The sequence below is a fragment of the Podarcis liolepis genome (genome assembly GCF_965112155.1).
Source record: "Podarcis liolepis genome assembly, chromosome: 1".
Lineage (NCBI taxonomy): Eukaryota > Metazoa > Chordata > Lepidosauria > Squamata > Lacertidae > Podarcis > Podarcis liolepis.
This window is the reverse complement of record NC_139554.1, coordinates 69,653,014-69,671,207: the sequence shown is the minus strand read 5'-3', so window position 1 is coordinate 69,671,207 and position 18,194 is coordinate 69,653,014. Positions and strand designations below refer to the sequence as shown.

General features: G+C 39.7%; 1 protein-coding gene across 29 annotated transcripts in view; it reads right to left on the bottom strand.

Annotated features, from left to right (window-relative positions):
• Positions 1–4,812: 4,812 nt before the first annotated feature.
• Positions 4,813–18,194, bottom strand: part of STK33 (serine/threonine kinase 33) — a 57,835-nt gene continuing 44,453 nt past the window's right edge. For 18 of the 29 annotated variants that reach the window (XM_083477708.1, XM_083477699.1, XM_083477720.1 and 15 more), the window contains 3 exons: positions 12,665–12,928; positions 12,007–12,090; positions 4,813–10,296 (listed from right to left, as the gene is read on the bottom strand). In XM_083477708.1, the coding sequence (XP_083333834.1) occupies positions 10,114–10,296; positions 12,007–12,090; positions 12,665–12,928 (531 nt within the window). In that variant the 3' untranslated portion in view covers positions 4,813–10,113. The remainder of the gene's footprint in view (positions 10,297–12,006; positions 12,091–12,664; positions 12,929–18,194) is intronic. The other 11 variants (XM_083477702.1, XM_083477717.1, XM_083477724.1 and 8 more) reach the window with 1 other exon arrangement.

Below are 18,194 nucleotides of genomic sequence, written 5' to 3'. Positions count from 1 at the left end.
CTAATTTACCATATTTTTCGCTCTATAACACGCACCCGACCATAACACGCACGTAGTTTTTAGAGGAGGAAAATCCATAGGCATGCCACCCGTAGGCATTTCCTCCATAACACGCACAGACATTTCCCCTTACTTTCTAGGAGGAAAAAAGTGAGTGTTATGGTGCAAAAAATACGGTAAATAAAATGTGAATTGGAGTGATATCAGTAGAGCAGTGTTTTGTTTTGTTTTGTTTTGCTTTGCTTTTCCCTTTTCTTCACTGGGAATGGCCTCAGCTCCTAAGCAGGACTGAATACAAGTTAATTAAGATTGCTGTGGAGCAGTTCCCATGAGAGATGCTCACATATGGTAAGATGCAATGTGCAATTTTCTGTTTTCTGTCTTTCCGTCCCAAAATGCTACTTTCTGTTCAGAATTTGGATGGGATGATATTCCCTACCATGTTTCTAATGCAAGTCAAATTTGATATCTCTGTAATCCAAGGAACTTTGAATTCACAAATGCTAAACTGAAACAGACAAGAATAGGGCATAAAGCAATATCAGCAATAGCATCTATTATAAAGCATGACGAGACAATGATAAAAAACAGGCCTTTGCTTCAGTAATTGTTTGAAGTATGTACCCCCTTTAATAGAATGGAATTTGGAGGATACAGGTGGTGTGACAATATACATATATCAGTTAAGAGTTAATGGGAATTGCATCCATGATAAATGTCTGTAAGCACATGAAATAGATACAGAGGTTAGAGCATGCCTATAAAGGCTAGGCTATCCTATACAGAAGGCATGTGCAACTTCCAAGAGACTGTGATCTACTCCCACTATAAAAAAACTGGCAGTGATCTACCTATTGGATTGACCAAAGTTGTTGAGCGATCGACCAGGAACGCCCCATGATCGACCAGTAGATCATGATCGACCTGATGGACATGCCTACTATAAGGGAAGTGATCAGGTTCGAGAGGGGAATGGACTCTAAGGTTTCCTGCTCTGTGTTTTAATTACTCTGTGGGGAATTACGAGGCTTACATTGTTGAGATTCTATACATTTTTCTGGAAGAAGGCTACTGAGTTCTTCTCCGTCTTAGATTGAAATCCAAGTCAGAGAAAAACCCAAAGGGATGAACTCACAGAATGCTCATGTTGCAATTAATGTGAGCATTACAAGTCTGTGAGGTTCATATTCCAAGTCAAGATGTATAAAGCTCAACCACATCTCCCCAGCTAAGGGAGCACTTACATCACAGGTGGGGCGGGGTGGGGGGGATAGGCAAAAAAGGAGTTAGAGCAGTCCTGAATAAATGCAGGCTACCAGCTGTCAGAGGCTTGATTTAGAAAACCTATTTTTGTTGCCTGCCTGTGACTACAAAATGCAGGGGAACCATCCAGCAACTAGTAGCTCACAATGCATAAGTGTTTAGCTTAGTAGGCCAGAAGTTGTGCAAGTCTGGTTTAAGGCTAAAAAGCATGGTGTCATAGAGGACTCTATTCTGAAGCAATCCACCCAGACAATATCGCTGTTACTCTGAAGCACCCTTGCCTATTTATCCTCTTGATATGTTGGACATTCCTTTAGAAGTTCCTATGTAAATAACTTTAAAGAACTGCGCATTGCATACCTTGCTCTCCTTTCAGCATTTTTAAACATAATCACCTGCTGATGACAAGCTTATTTTCATATGATTAGATTGTCAAATTAAATCTTATGTCCCTGAATCACCCTCTTCTGGACTGTTTAAAATGGTGCCAATTCCTGGACTGCTGCCATCTTGATTTATACTAGGCATGCTCAGCACACCTTGAGAAATGTGTATCAAATGATAATTGAAATGCAAACCAAAGAATACAAACAACCATAGAAATAAGCTATAAAGATGTGCCCCTACCTTTCCAAAATCAATACCTTGATCTGCAATATTCCATTCAGGTCAGCTTTCAATGCATTATATATGAAGGATATATAATATTGGGGCTACTGGTGGTCAACACAAGAGGTTTAAAGACTGTCTCAAGGCAAATCTTTAAAAATGTAGTATAAACACCGACAACTGGGAAACACTGGCCTGTGAGCACTCCTGTTGGAGAACAGCCTTTACCAAAGGTGTCATGAAGACACTCGAACTCAGAACGCAAAGGAGAAACGTGCTAAGAGGAAGGCACACTTCGCAAATCCACACCGTGATCAACTCCCACCCGGGAACCAATGTCCCCACTGTGGCAGGACGTGTGGGTCCAGAATTGGCCTCCACAGTCACTTATGGACTCAATGTTAAAACCGTATTTATGGAAGACAATCTTACTCGGCTGCAAGTGATCGCCAAAGAAGAAGAAGAAGATTGGGGCTATTATCACCTCAGCCAAATTTAACTCCTATTAAGGCACAAAGCAAGCTAAAGAAACTAGGGCACTTGTCATAGTCAGCACCTTGAGCTGCTCCTAGGAATATCTCTACCTCTACCTGGAAGCCAATGGCAAACCCTGAGCAAAGGTGTTCTGGCACTGGCTTCAAGTTAGCCCAATGCACAGCCCACTGCAGCAGCCAAATCTGGAGGTTACAATAACAAACAAAGGACTTCTGGTGTACCAGAGACATCAATTAGGCACCTTTAAGATGTACTAACATTCACTAAAAAGGTAAGGAAGGAAAAGATTAAAGTCTTTTTGTCGCTTTGAAAAGGCTCATCCTGACCTTTCTTTACTCTCCTCATACAGAAGCCCATTTTCCCCCCATCGATCATATCAAAGAGAAGCAACCTTGTGCTACAGGGTTTGCTTTCCATCCCTCACCTGCACATCTCTTCTTTTTCTTTGATTGTGAAGAGCTATGTGCTCCTTCTTCTTTTTTCTTCAAAATAGTTCCAGTGCTGAGAACCTTCAACTACATCCCTGATGCATTCCCTACATTAGAGGGATAGGACTATAATTTAGTTTGGGACTAATTTGCTCCTATCTCTTTATTATGATTAATTAGCAAACCAGATATATAAAAGAAAAGCTGCTTTAAAAAAAAAGTTATCAATGGACTCCAAGCTTAGGAGGCCTTGAGGTTTTGCACACTGCTTTTCTAGTCCTTTAGCAGATTACAAACAATACAGATAAGCTGTGCTATTTCATAGCATCAACATGCAAGATAAATGGTTTTCCAGCAAACATTTTCATTAAGCTTCTGTTCTATTATATAGGAGTCTGGGATATTTATTCAAATACATTTTGCACGGCATGTGGTACTTTTTAATGGAATTTCAACAGGGAAGGGGGGAACTAGTAGAAATGTATTTTCCAAAGAGCATATTTATATCACAGATCCTGAAAGAAAGAAACCATCATGAAGGTCAATGTATATTTTAGACAGAAAAAAGAGTAAATGGGAATTTAATAAACATGACCTTTGATAAGGTGTTCTGTCCAGTTTTTGTATCTGAGTTGTCTTCATTCAGTGCACAGACCATGCCACACAGCAGATACAAAGTTATTGCTACAGATAGGGAAAACTTCATGTCAAATGTTTTCAAGGAACTTCTGTGCTAGGAGTCCAGTACAGCTCAAAGTCGAAATCCCAGTGACAATTCAACATTTTCTGGACAGGTAGCAACTGGACTCAACATTGCCATGCCAAAATGACTTATAATTTGGCTCAGAGACTCTTGGACACAACAGTCTAAGTACAAACCATTGATAAGGGGTATTAATTGTTTTATCTCACTTAAGTAATAAATAAATTCCTATTAGCAGTGGAGATGTTGGGAGCCAATCCTTACAAAAGGAATGAGGATCCTTATTTCTTAGGGTCGGAAGCAGTGGTCAAGAAACACTTTGACATTTTGAGCATGTGACAGTTAGCTCTATTTGTCAAAAACAGCTCTTCGCTGGCTAGAAACATTTCCATAACTGTGGCTATTTCTGTTTTCCTAAATGGAAAACACTACAATGGGAGGAAAAATAAAAGGAAAAGAATGGAACTCCATGGAATGAGAACACATGGGTGGTTTGCTGAATGCATACAAGCCAGGAAGCTACAACTGGTCTCAGCTTCCCAGCACATACAGTATACACAGTGGTGGCTTGTTGAGGCAGTTTGACGGAAGGCAATTCCATGCTTAGCAGTAATATAGAAGGATAAGTTACCTGATGCTCTTAGCAGAGAATGTCATAAGGCAGCACTGGAGACCTGGGAACGGTTTTGTTCAGCACCACGCAGGCACAAGCATGCAGCTTCTGAGTGGCTGACAGTGCGCAGTATGGGCCAGACATTATGGCCCATCAGTGCATGGATTTGATGTAACAATCCCATGCCTCCATTACCACCTCGCAAGGCCTTCCTCTTCCTGTCGCCATCAGTGTCCTGCAGCAGAAATGTATTACCTTGTAGTAAACTGCCTTACAAACGGCTGCTGCATATATATTATATATGGAGGCGGCAAAACATGCATGTGCAATTGTCAGGGGATGCAATCTACGCATAACATGCATGAAAGCTTTTTCTTAAAATAGAAGTGCTTTTTGGTCAGGAAAGGGGCAACAAGAGGTAAGGCAGATATTGAGTGCTGTTCTTGCTACATAGGACTATCCTTCTTTACCAGCAAACAGATGACATCCCCTAAGACACATCTTGCTTCATTACCTGCTGGTTTGCTCTTGAGTTATTTGCTCTTTCCAAGAAACTTCTGACCATGGTGTCCAGGTTCCAAGGATTAGCTTTAAAGAATTGTAGTCAGAGACCATGGCTAACTCTCAACTTCATTTTATATAGTCTAAAAGTGTTTAATGCAGATAGATGAGACAGAAGGAGATGAGAAACAAATGCAGCCTTGAACTTCTCCTGACTGACTTTATTTTTTATTCAATGGACATACAGAGCAGAAAGGCAAGGGCACTCAGACATGGACAATTGTGAAATATATCTGGTGCCAACATAGCCAAACCTATGTTGATATAAACAATCCCTTAGACCTTTGCAGAAACTTCCAGTAAAAATAAGGGGGGATACTATTCCATCCATCAAACATGAACATATAAATCATTAGATTTAGCTGTGGACCAGCACTTCAAACTGGAAAAAAATGTATATTTAAATTATCATTGAATGTCCTGAATTTGATGGCGCCAGTAAGGAAACTACTGTGGAAATAACTGAGCAGTAGATTTTAAACTTATATGGGCACACAGAATATTTAGATGTTATAATTTTAACAAGCTAGGCAAATCCATGGTATCATACAAATCAGTTTCAGTTAAAACAAATTGACCTATAAAATTTATTTATTAAATTTCTGTCCCGCTTTGCTTCTCAAAGGAGCCCAGGCTAGCAAACACCAAAGTCATAGATCAAATGATAAATACAAACAACTAAAAAAAAAAAGTAAATGTTTCAAACCTTAAAAAAAATAAAAATAAACACATCTAAAAACATGCAAAGGAGTTACATGCTTTTGGAGTTGATAAGGAAGCATTATTTGTCATCAAAGTTGTCCTGAAAGTTAATAATGAGGGACACAGATGCATCAGGCCAGGGTGGCCATTCCACAAACAAGGAAGGGTCATCGAGAAAGCCCTGCCGTGGGTCAGTGCCAACCAGGGAGCATCCAGCAATGGCACCACCAACATAATCTCCCAGCTGATATTGAGGAAGACACCTTTTAGGTATTTGGGCCCCAAGCCAATTAGGGCTTTGTACACAAGTACTGACTTCTTGAATTGGGCACAGTAGTTAGCAGCCAGTGCAACCACATTCTGCACTAGCTGTAGCCTCCAACCCATCTTCAAGGAAGGCCTCATATAGGGCACATTACAGTAGCACAGGTAGTAGGTCACCAGAGCAGAGGACGGGCTATCCTGGTCCAGACATAGCTAGTGAACCAACCTAACCTGGCCATAAGCATCCCTAGCAACAGAAACAACTTGAGACATAGAGGAGGATATGGTTATCCCTGTGTTAGTAAAAGAATGGGTTAAGTAAGAGAATGATAGCCCTATAAACAGTTATATTGGTGAGAGCAAAGGGTGAGAGTTCACCAATAAAAGCTAGACTAGATTACTTCTTTTTCAGGAAAACCAATATTGACTTGTAGCTCTTTTGTTGTAAGACAGCTTTAATGTTTTCTACCTCATTTGCCTACTGAGGAACTCCTGATGCCTGCCACAAAACATTAATTCACTTCACTTCCTCCCAAATTCAAGGCAGTTATCGAAACCGATACTCCTGCAATGTACATATATAATGGTGTGAGCAGGTTCATGATGTCCAAAAGACACAATCCCCCTCTACTCAGATGCCCATCCAGTTTTGGTAATGATTTCTTTTTCTTCTTCTGTGAAATGAATTTTCTTCTGTATCATATGCAAGCTTATGCAGCCTTTAAAATAATGTTCTTCCCTTCTCCACAGCGATACCCCTTTTCAAGAACCTTTGGGAAAAACAAAAATCCCCTCCTCTCTTATAATGCGAATCTCCCCTTCATTTCCCTGTTACTATAGGAGGCAATGTAAGTACAATGTAGAAAGAATGCCTTCTCTGAAGATGAAAGGGAAAAAAGTGGAGACATATCGTTTTCCCAGCAATATAGATCGTAGACCAGGACTGGTTAATTTTTGGCCCTCCAGATGTTGCTGTAGTAAAACTCTCATCATCCCCAACCATCCCACACCCCACAGCCTCATCCATGAGAATTTTTTTCTGGTCTTTTTTCTGCAATGCCCACACTCAGAATGCTATTTCCCACTTCTGAATCCTGGAATATCCCTATTGTTCTAAGTAAATCAGATCAAATTGATACCATTTGTTTGTTAAAAGCAGCTGTAACTACTTATCCAAATCCCAAGGATACAATTTAAGTGACAGGGTATGAAGGAATCTGTTAAGTATGTAACTTGCACAGAGCAAGAAAACAAGCACTGCATGAAATTTCCTCCATCTAAATTGAACGACAGCTGCTGTAACTTAAAGAAAACATTGGATAGCGCCTGTCCCTAGGATGGTAGCATGTAATACAGGAGTAGAATGTAACCCTGCAGCTCTTGTATATCAAGTCATACAATATACACAACTACTCTGCATCCCTTCCAAATTATGTTTTCACTAGTACAAATATGATATGCAGATAGAGTCAAAGCAAAACAAAATTATGGAGTAATTCTTAAATCTTCTTAGAAATGACATTGAAACAACACTACTACTGTACCCTGGTGGAGCAAGAATAATGTGAACATTTCCACATATATCTTGCTGCTACTCATAAATGATATTGTGCACCCAGCACGGAATCTAAACCATATATTAATAAAGTACAGTTTTACCTACTGATGTGATATGATACAATGCGAGGAAGCAGTGCAGAATGTACCAAATTCAGTCCTGAGACATAATTTTCTCCTGACTCTGAGGAATTTCTGGGGGGAGGGGGGGACCATCAACAGTCGTTTTAGCTTGGCATTTTCATGTATCTCATTTCTTTCTTGTGTAGCACTGAGCGTGGGCAGAAAGTATGCATTCTACAAAATAAATACATTTGTAAAAGCCAGCCACAGCTGTTTCACTAACTAGGTTCAATACATCATTAGTAAAATTCTACAGTGCAACAAAGCTAATACTTGTGAAAGCTGCTTGCATGGCTCACAGGCCCCCTTTTTAAAACATAAGTAGAAAGGTTCTCTGTTGTATCTCTAGATAGCATGAATATTTGAAACATTCTTCAAGGTGATTGTATCTATCAAATTTTCATGTAGATAGGCTGAACAAATGAACTAGTATTGCATTTTTAAAGGATCAGACTGCTGTTGATTAAGGCCTTGTCAGATTGGGTACTTTCCTCCAGTTTTCCCAGTGGTGCAACTGACTACAAACTATACAAGCATTAGCATAGGCAAGCTGTCATTTTAATATAAAGCGCTCTAAGGTTTAGATACTTTTAAGGGGGCAAAGCTTCTTGAGTATATGGTGGTGTGGTGTTAACTTCTGCATCTCTACCCCAACCTTCCTCCCATAATTTCACAGCAGCACTAAGAGACAGTGACATTCCCAAGGATGCTCCATTAAGCTTCAAGGTAAATGGCGATTTGGCCCTGGATTTTCCAACTTCAAAACCAAGATACTAGCCACTATAAAAGCAGTGCACTGAAGAGGCTACCCAAAGTTTCATCATAACAAAGCAAAAGTTATGTATTTAAATAAGTACGTAAACAAGTCCTCCCAGTTGCGAGGTAACATGACTGACATATTTTCTTTTATTTAAAATTCTATATGTCCCTGGATCCAGGGTACAAAAGAGCAAAGGGCACAGTATATGTCAGCCCCAGTCATTAAAATTCCATTTACAATAGTCAAGGACTTATTTGAACACAAAATAGAATCAGCCTTAACGCTACATAGTCAGTTTGCAACTTTGCCAGTCCTGCGATCAGGTAGGATTGACCTGAGGCTGGCTAATGATGCCTTTGCAGCTCTAATAGAGCATGTCCTGGCATAGCCTACAAGCAATTATCTGACTAAAGGAAAATAACTGGTGCCAAGAGCTAATAGCCAACTAGATCTGGTCTTTTAGAACAAAAGAGACCTATTGCACCTCTGTCAGGAGACTCAGACAGCTAGTTCGACTTTTTAAGATACTCTGACCATTTCGTATCAAACCAGAGAGGCTGTCAGATCCAGTATCTGGGACAAGGTTTTGCTGAAAATAGCCTGAATGTATTTTTTTTTTTGGGGGGGGGGTGTAATTTTTAAGACCAGCTAAATTAAGAGAAGTACTTTAATGTAAATGGTTCTAACATTTGTAACTTTACTAATACACATTAATAGTAAATTATTAAATTCTTCCCATGAAGTAAAGGTAAGACATCAAGATCTGAAGTAGAAAGAGGCAACCTCCTTTTCACCCATGCATATTTGGGGAAAGTTTGGATGTATCCAACTATTTATCTGGACATATCGAATTATTTATCAAGTCATACAAATTAAATCCAAAATGATATTGTGAACATATAAAATGCCATCATTGGCTTGAAAAGTCTGAGTGGCAGCGTGCCCACATTAAGTCACTTGCAGGTACCAGGAACTAGAATCCTCTGGGGAACCTGCAGCTTACATGGAACTGGGCCCTTGGCATTGCCCTGCAGAATCATCTTGGGAAGGTGACAGAAGAAGAACGAAATCTGCTTCATTCACAGGCTTCACTGAAGTACCTGGTATTTCTGCATAAACTGAGGACCCACGGTTGCTTGCAATCATGGGAAGACCTACACTCAATTTTCCACAAAAGTTTGAAAAGAACCAAATGTTATATAAGCATATGGATGAGACCACTACACAAATATTTAGCCTGACAGCCTGAATAATTCACAGTGCAAAATGTGTCAAGTGTAAGCATTCAAGAATAATCTAATGAAAGAACTTTAAGCAAAAAGAGCTTTATCTTTAAAAGAAAAGAATCATATTACAAAAATATGATTCTTCTGCGGCACAATCCATCCTTTCAAAAATGAAGATTAACTAGCATGTGAAAAATATTTTTCTAAGATCTGTTTTATTTGAACACACAAGAGTTTTAGCAGCAATATGAACCTCAGCAATTTTCATAATACCTAAAAATGTTTAAAGTATGTTTTCTAAACAAACTAAAGTGCCATAAAAATATCAGAAACAAAATCCATTGACCTTGGTACACAAGTTATAATGCCTACAGGGTTATAAGCACAATCTAAATGCATACATACCACCGAGCCATTACATATTTTGGCTCCTTATTCCCCCACGCAACAAAGGTTTGTGACAATACAAAGCAAATTCAGGAAAAACATAGAAAGTAGATTGAAAGAAACCAGTCGTTTGCCTGAACAATACAATAAATAAAAGACCGATTTTTACACAATTCTGTGCTCTTGCTCTGAAAGTAATACGACCAGTGGATGCCCTCACATAGGTTAGGAATTCACACTGCTTCAGAACTTTTATCAGCACTACTGTGAAGCTAGAGCTCTCTTGATGATTATAGATCTCAGAACGACAAAAAAAGGCAAAAAGAGTTCAGGCTACATTGGTCCTTTTTATAAAGCTGCCACATTTTGGCATCGGCACTAGTTACTTCATAAGAACTTCGTTTTGAGTTGATGGATACCCCCTAAGATTTCTTTTTCGTTTTGAGTAGGCCACTAAGGGTAGTTGATTTTTGTGAACTTTTGCTTGGAGACCCATGACTCGGAGAAAAGGAAGACTTTTCCATTTCAGTTTTCTTCTCTTGGCTATCCTGCATCCGTTTCACAACTGATCCTGGAGAGACCGACCCACTTCCACTACTCTGAATCTTAAAAACAAACACCAAAACCACAAATTAACACAGGATACATTTGATATCACATTTATTAATGGGAGGAAGAAACAGTCATGTGATGATGCCTGTTCAAACTGTAGTAGAAATTTCTGCTTTCTGATCAGTTATACAATGTCATTAGGAAAGGACAACTTTGTCTGGAGCTAGGTTAGTTGCAATAAAGCAAATCAGATTTGACAGCATTCTTATTAATACATGGTGTTAGGAGTGGGAAGAATCCTCTTCTAACTACTCAACAGAACCATATTCTGTAAGCTAAAAACCAACAGGCCAAAAAGCTCTCAGATGCTCAAAAAGTACCAGTAAGAGCACAGCAGCAATGAGTGTCTACTAAAGAGAGGAAAAGGAAAAGAGGTAAAGGAACAGTAACAGGATGACAGAACAAGCTGCAACAGATCCTGACTTTGTATTCCATCACACTCCAGTCCCAGACAGAAGGAACTATGCAATATTGCATCACCAAAGCAGTTTGAGACTCTTAATCTCAGGGTCGTGAGTTTGAGCCCCACGTTGGGCAAAAGATTCCTGCATTGCAGGGGGTTGGACTAGATGACTCTTGTGTCCCTTCCAACTCTACAATGGAAAGCCCACAAGCAGGACCAGAATGTGACAGCACTCTCCGTATCTTTTTAAACCTCAGCAACTGGAATTCAGAAGCATACTGATACTGGAAGCAGAATACAACCATCATGGGTAGTAGCCACCAATAGCCCTATCCTTCATTAACTTGTCCAGTCTTTTAAAGCCATCCAAACTGATGGCTGCAACTACCTCTTCTGGGAATGAATTCCTTAGTTTAACTATGCACTGTGTAAAGAAGTACTTTCTTTTGTCTGTCCTGAATCTTCCAATGTTCAGCTTCACTGGGTGGTCTTGAGTTTTAGTATTATGAGAGAGGCAGAAAAACTCCCTACCCACCTTCTCCACACAATGCATAATTCTATTCACCTCTATCATGTCCCCCACATACTTGCCTTTTCCCCCTGAACTCAGAAGCCCTAAATGTTGGAAACTTTGATAGCTTTATCACATCTTTGCCCACGCTAGCAGACTTCCCTTCCTGATGACATCATCTATAGGACTGAAATGAACGCCATCTACTTTGCAAAGTATTTCTGTAGTGGCAAGAACTACGGCACCACAAGGACTAAAGCAAGGAAGGTTTTGAAGGCTAGCGTAATGAAAACTTCTGCACCAAGTTTACACACCAAGAACAATGAGAAAGCAGTTACCAATAAAAAAAGACTATAAATCACACAAGTTGATATATGGAAGCTACTTAACTAACCCAACCTCTATAAATTACAAGAGAATCTGCTTAGTCAGAATCAAATCCTCTAAATGATTCAGAGAAGTTTAATTTAGCCTCTTGGTATGCTGTTGGTTAAGATGCTAGGACTGCGTGAGACTGCCACTATGCTTGCTCCTAGACACCTAGGTATGAACCAGCATCCACTAATGGGAGCTCTACATGCAAGGGCCCCAATTCCCTTTTCTTATCGTGGGACTCAGGGCATTGACATGTAGACCATCTACTTAGAGATACATTTAAAATGTGATCCCAGCCTGCTGCAAGCACCATACCAACTGCAGAAGCATCTAAAGTAGTTACATGGCAGCCAACACATAGCTGAAATGACCCTTCAGTTAAGAGAGAGCGGCCAATTTTATAAATATGCTTACGTTGGAAGCTGACTTGTTATATGAACTTTTCTTCCGCAATGTCCCATTTGGTAAAGTGTTGCTGTGTGTTTTTTTCTTATGAGTCTGAAAAAGAATACATGTTGTTCTGTAAAAAAGTAACTCTAAAAGTTCTGTAAAAAGTAACTATGATTCATAAACTTTGATTCTCCTTAACACAAACCTTGGCTTTACCAGCACTGCTCTATGCTATTATCTAGTTCAGGGGTGGACAACCCAGTCAGATGGACAGGGTGTAGTAGTAGTAGTAGTAGTAGTAGTAGTAGTAGTAGTAGTAATTTCAGCCTGATGGCTGCCCCGCTGTGCAAACTTCTGAGGGCTACACACCAATGAGAGGCAGGGCCAGAGGCAAAAGTGTACACAGGAGCAAATGTGAATTTTACCTGTGTACATTAGGTGAGTTTCCATACACAACTCACACACCCTCTCTATTTCCATCAGGGAAAGCAAGAAGCATTTATCAGAGTTTGAAGACACATTCCAGCCAACCAAAAACACTCAAGCAGGCTGCAAAGCAGATCCAGTAGCAGGTGTTGCCCAGCAAGAGTCCTAAGGGCCAGACAGAGATTCCTAGAGAGACACATTTGGTTCCTAGGACTGAGGTGCCCCACCCCTAAGATTGATTTAATCTTAGAAATACCAGGTTAACTTTTACTTGTTTTGTCGGCGTGGAGGGTTTGCTGCTCCCACTCTCTGTTTCTGTCTCTATACTGGCCTCTAAGTTGCCATTGCTGCTAGTAAGTCTATCATGTTCTTCACGGATTTCTTGTTGTGAAGTTGATGATGCGCCATTCAGTTCAACTTCCAGAAGGTCTACTTCTCTATTGTCTGTGTTGATGTCGTTATTCCACTTCTTCATCAATTCTAGGACATTACATGGCCTTGGGAAAATGTCTGTTTCACCCTAAAGAAATAATAAACCATTTATGCCCAGGCCTTTATTTCTGGAAGCCAAGGTGTTTCATTAATTCTTTTGTAATAAAAGTCCAAAGAGAGAAAGCTCCTCTTTTTAAAAAAAAAACAAACGAACTGATTTTCTCCCCACAAAACAAAATAATAATGAAGAGTTTTACATTGGGAATTATATTGTAGCACATTTGGATCCATTTCCTCTTCTTTTTGGCCAGAACATTCTAAAAACAGCTGATTCCTTATCCTTATCTTAGGTGGCACCTTTTTTTGGTCCTCCTTACAACTACTTCTTGAGGTGGCAAGATGGAACACCTACCTGTAGGCAATTAAAAATAGCACTGGTACACTTATTAGAAAGTCAATTGCTTTGGCAATCCCTCCGTACCTTCATTGATTTTCTATCACAAGTATGTAAGTCCAATAAAATCTGAAAATGATTTTGCCTGCCTGGTGGCAAGCTGTTTTCCCAAAAGCTCCACAAAGTTGTCAAGCACAAAGTCCTATTCACCTAGAAGTTTCAGAAGCATTTCTGACTAACAGGACAAATGTAACTATTTTTTTCATGGCACAGCAGCAACGAGTGTCTACTAAAGCCAGGCAAAGGGAAAGAGGCAGAGTAAAAAAAAACAATACTGGAAAGACAAAACAAGCTGCAGTATATGGCATCAGATACTTTGATGCTCACAAATGCAGATTCTATGGAATCCTAAACGGGGTTTTTTTGTAGACTTGAGCCAAAAACATGAAAAGAGGTTTGTTTGAACATATTTTTGCTCCTGTGTTCCTTCATAGTAATTTCTGTGGAGTGGAACCAAGAACAAGAGTGAAAACAGCTTCACTTATTTTTCTTCAGCAACCATTCAGAGTGAGGGGACTGCTTTATGTCCTTATTCTGAATTAACTTTGTGACACTATCATTGTAACCAAATCCAATTGGGTATGTGGTTTAATGACATAAATATGGCTTACGGCTAGATCACATAGGAAAAGACCTAATATAAGGTATTTTAAAAACAGATTTCCTAAGCAACAACCTAGGCAACAAGCAATTATAATCATGGTGGAGAGAGGAGGACACACTCCTCCCACTTCAATTCCATGCCAAAAATGTTTCAGTAAAGAACTTGAGCAAGTTAGACCAAGGCTTGCATTGTGTTCTTATATATTAACTTATTTAGCTTTACAGACCCATTCTTGTATTTGTGTAATGCTCATTATGGGCACATATCAATTTCCATAGAAATAAATGGATCTTAAATATATAAATGAGCACTATTTTTAGTGGATTTTCTCCCAATGGATTTCTTCACTTTTTTTGAGTCCTTATAAGCTTTTGGTTCTGAAAGTCTCTGGGGGTATAATACCTGTCTATTTGAAACTAGCAGTCCCCCCCCCCTCCCAACACACTGAGGGGCAAGGACTATAATTGTAAAAGCAGCCTTGTAGCTTTGTCTTCTCTGTATAATGTATCAGCATCAGCTTCTTTAAGACTGGAACAGGAAAGTCATGAGTGTGGGCCCACTTAAAGAAAGATTATGTGTTTGATCTGCTGTGGGGGAAATCTCCCCCATGGATGTTGAACCCAATAAATGCAAAGTGATTCACAGTGAAGATTCAGTATCTTTAAGAGATACACGCATTCAACCTAATGCTTTAAGCAAGAAATACTTTATTCTTTAAAAAAAAACCAAGCACTATGTTTTTAAGTTTGCTTATATGTGTCTAAAAATAACGTGTGTGAATCTTTTCCATTTAAAGAAATGTATCATAAGGTTTTGACCATACCATAAATCCATACATGACAATGGAGCCATGCATTCCAAGCAATATAACTAGATTTACACCTTCTTTTCCAACCGCAATACTATATTGTCTTTATTAACAGTATATTTCAGTCTTTGCCTTCCTATGGTTTTGGCACAAGGCATGTATGTGTGTGTTGTTTCTGAGTGGCGGAGGTTGGGATAAGATAGCCATGCACAGAGAGAATTAGTTCTACATGAATCAGGATAATGTATTCCCAGTCCTTCTAAATTTATAGAATGATTTTCAGATGTGGACTCCAATTTTGCAGGTGCAAATTTACATCTGTAATTAACTGTAGACAAATTGATGTTGCAGACATCCAAATAACTACCTTATTTGCAAGCACATTCAGGTAATTAAATTTCTAAGTGCACCAAATCGCACCTACAAAATAAGAGGCTGAGTTGTGGCCTCAGGAAAAAAAGCACTATGTTTTAAAGAGCTACAAATACTTAAATAGCACATGAAATGGGGTGGTTGTGTTCTGACAGTTTTTAAGAAAGTGGAACCACTTAAGTTAATTGTCTGTATTGCCTCATTTGAGCACCTGTTGAGTTTAATTGGCTAGCATCTGGTGCTGATTGTGGGGAAAGTGGAGGATTACTAATTGGTTGCCTTTTAGATTGTTTCATTTTCTTTTGTCTTTCCTTCAAGCTTTTTATGTTCATATTTTAAGGGAGTGCATGTCAGTGAGATTCAAGGCATAGAAGGGAACAGTGTGCCCCTCCATCATATGGCACCCAACGTATGTCAGAAACACATTTTCCATTCTGTGATCTCTGCTAGACTCTGTTCTGAATGGCAGTACTCCCACACCACAGCTTCCGGACAAAAATAAAGGTTTGTTGGAGAAAATGTTCCAAAAGTAAGGCATAGTTTAAGAACCTTTTATGGTATTTGTGTGTGATGAAAAATAAATGAATATTCACACAGAATGGTCAGTTAACTGGCGACTGATTTTTATTATTATTTTGTGAGGGATAGGCCACGCACTGGAGAACACACTTGTGTGATCAAAAAGGGCAAGTGGAGGGCAAGAGGAAGGAGAAGCAGCCTCACTAGTTGAAAATGTAAGTGCTGAACTTATTCATGAATTGAAGAAACACCCACTAGTGACAAAACATTCCATCATGTGCAGTATGGACCAACTTGCTCAACTGAGAAGCAGTGTGCTTAGTTTTATAAACCAGAAGACTATGCATTAGGAAGAGTGAAACTCAGATTACGCAGAAGCAAATACGAATATGAAATATTTGAAGCACTCGTGAAATGCACATTTACCCTAGTATCTCTTAACACTTTTGTGCATTAACATAACATGAGTTCTTACATAAATTTGGGAACTGATGTGGGTGGAAGTAATTTAATTATAAACATCTAACAAACAAGACCTTCTGTCCATCTGTGGGCACAAGGGGGGGAATCTAACAACCAATCCTATTGATAAATAAACAGCTGTTTATTTGGGTAAAGAGTACGAGAAAAGAACTATAGCAATTATGCAAAAATAATCCAGAAATAGATGCAACATAATTTCAGTTTGTTTGCAGCAGTGTATGGAGAAAAAACAACGCCGATAGAAGCTTTTAACCATTGCTATCTCTGCTCCAAAGGATAACCAACCACAGATTTTTGAATTAACACTTTACATAAAATAGCAGCTATTAGAATTCTATGATAATTCTGCCCAAATGCTTGTCATTTCAACAGCTATCCCTCTGTCAAATGCTCTGAAAGCTTAAGTGATTGCAAACCCTAAAGCTGTGTACCATGCATGAAGTGCCTAACCCCCAAAGGTAGAAGGACAACTGGATATGTACAATCCAGATATGGGTGAAAATAGATTGCAACCTTATTGATACAGCAAGTATGTGCAGTTGGCTGGGCACAGGGCAAGGAATGAATAGCAGAGATCTCACCTTTTATATGAAGGCGGTGCCCCTAGCCCATCTGCTCGGGCCACCTCCTGTGGGTTGCCAGCATAACAGTCCTCAGCGTGCTACGGGACAAGCACCTGAGTTCTAGCTGGCAACCTGGGACAAACAGTGAAAGGCCTGCCCTGCTCAAGCCAGGGCTGAGGGCTAAAACACCACCTCCAAGTCCCCACTATATTAATGGTCTTGCCCAATGCCTTATCCTGCTCAAGTTGTGACAGAGAAAACAAAAGATGAACACCTAACAATGTAAACAGCTCTTGCTGAGATGAAAGTGAAAACCTCACATTATGGGCCAATGAAGATATGAGCAAAATTCCTTCTGGGAAACCAAACACGTTCCCAGCAAATGTCTTCACTCCGAGGGAGGGAGGGTGCATGGTGAAGCCATGGACAAGAACAGACTGATTCCCAAAGTCAGGGCCTCCTTTTGAGACTAAGATAAGCCCTGCATCTTCCCCATAAGCCTTGTGATAGTGTAGAAGCTCCCAGGAATTTCTGCAAGACCTAGTTAGCCCCATACATGGACTCCACCTCTTGAAAATTCTGCCCAGTCTGCACAAGGTGGCCCTGCCACAGGAAAGCAGAGAACTGTTAAGTTCTGGTAACACTAGGCAGCCCTACGTAAGACAGTAACCGACATTCCATTATTAAACATCTCACTAACAAAGCTGATCTTGTTCTTCATGGGGGAGGGGAGCCTTAGGATGAAACCTTTGCTAGAAATGGACTGGAACAAATAGAAATGTGTAAAGTCTGGAAAAGTAATCAAAAGCGCATAACATCTTATTCATTTCTATATTATTGTTGTTTAAATAATTGCTTCCATTATTATCAGCGAACCTCTGTAATCACCAAAACTTCAGATATACTGGGAAAATAATATTTGTTTTGTAGGGTGTTCATACTGTAGTTTACCTATACTGCTTGCTTAAATGTGGATACAATTGCTTTGGGGAACAACCATCCATGCACTCCATTTAAATGAAGTTTGCAAGAGAAGTTCCCTGTGGATAGTGCCCTTGATTCTCCTTATGCTTTCGCTTAACAAAAATATATACACATACCTCGGAGATATTGCGGGTTTGGTTCCAGACCACTGCAATAAAGCGAATATCATAATAAAGCAAGTCTCTCTTTTTCTTTTTGTTTCCCAGTGCATACATAGAAAAGATATGTTTACACTATACTGTAGTCTATTAAGCCAGGCTTCCCTGGCTGCAGGGACAGAAGGGGGGGAAAAACTAGTTCTAGCCCTAGCCAACTCCACTCCCGTGGCCAGAAAAGGACCATTCTCTGCAAGGCGTATTAAAGTGAAGCACAATAAAATGAAGTATGCATGTACACAGATGGAATATGCAACTCAGTGTCTGGATCAGAATTCTGACAATTGGAACTACACCAAGAAAGGTCATGAAGAGTTGGCAGAATCTGGAGGGAGTAGAAGGAGAAATGTAGTAATTTGTGGCCCGGATTTTTGTTCCTGTTTACACAGTCTATAAAAGCCCAGTAAGCCCT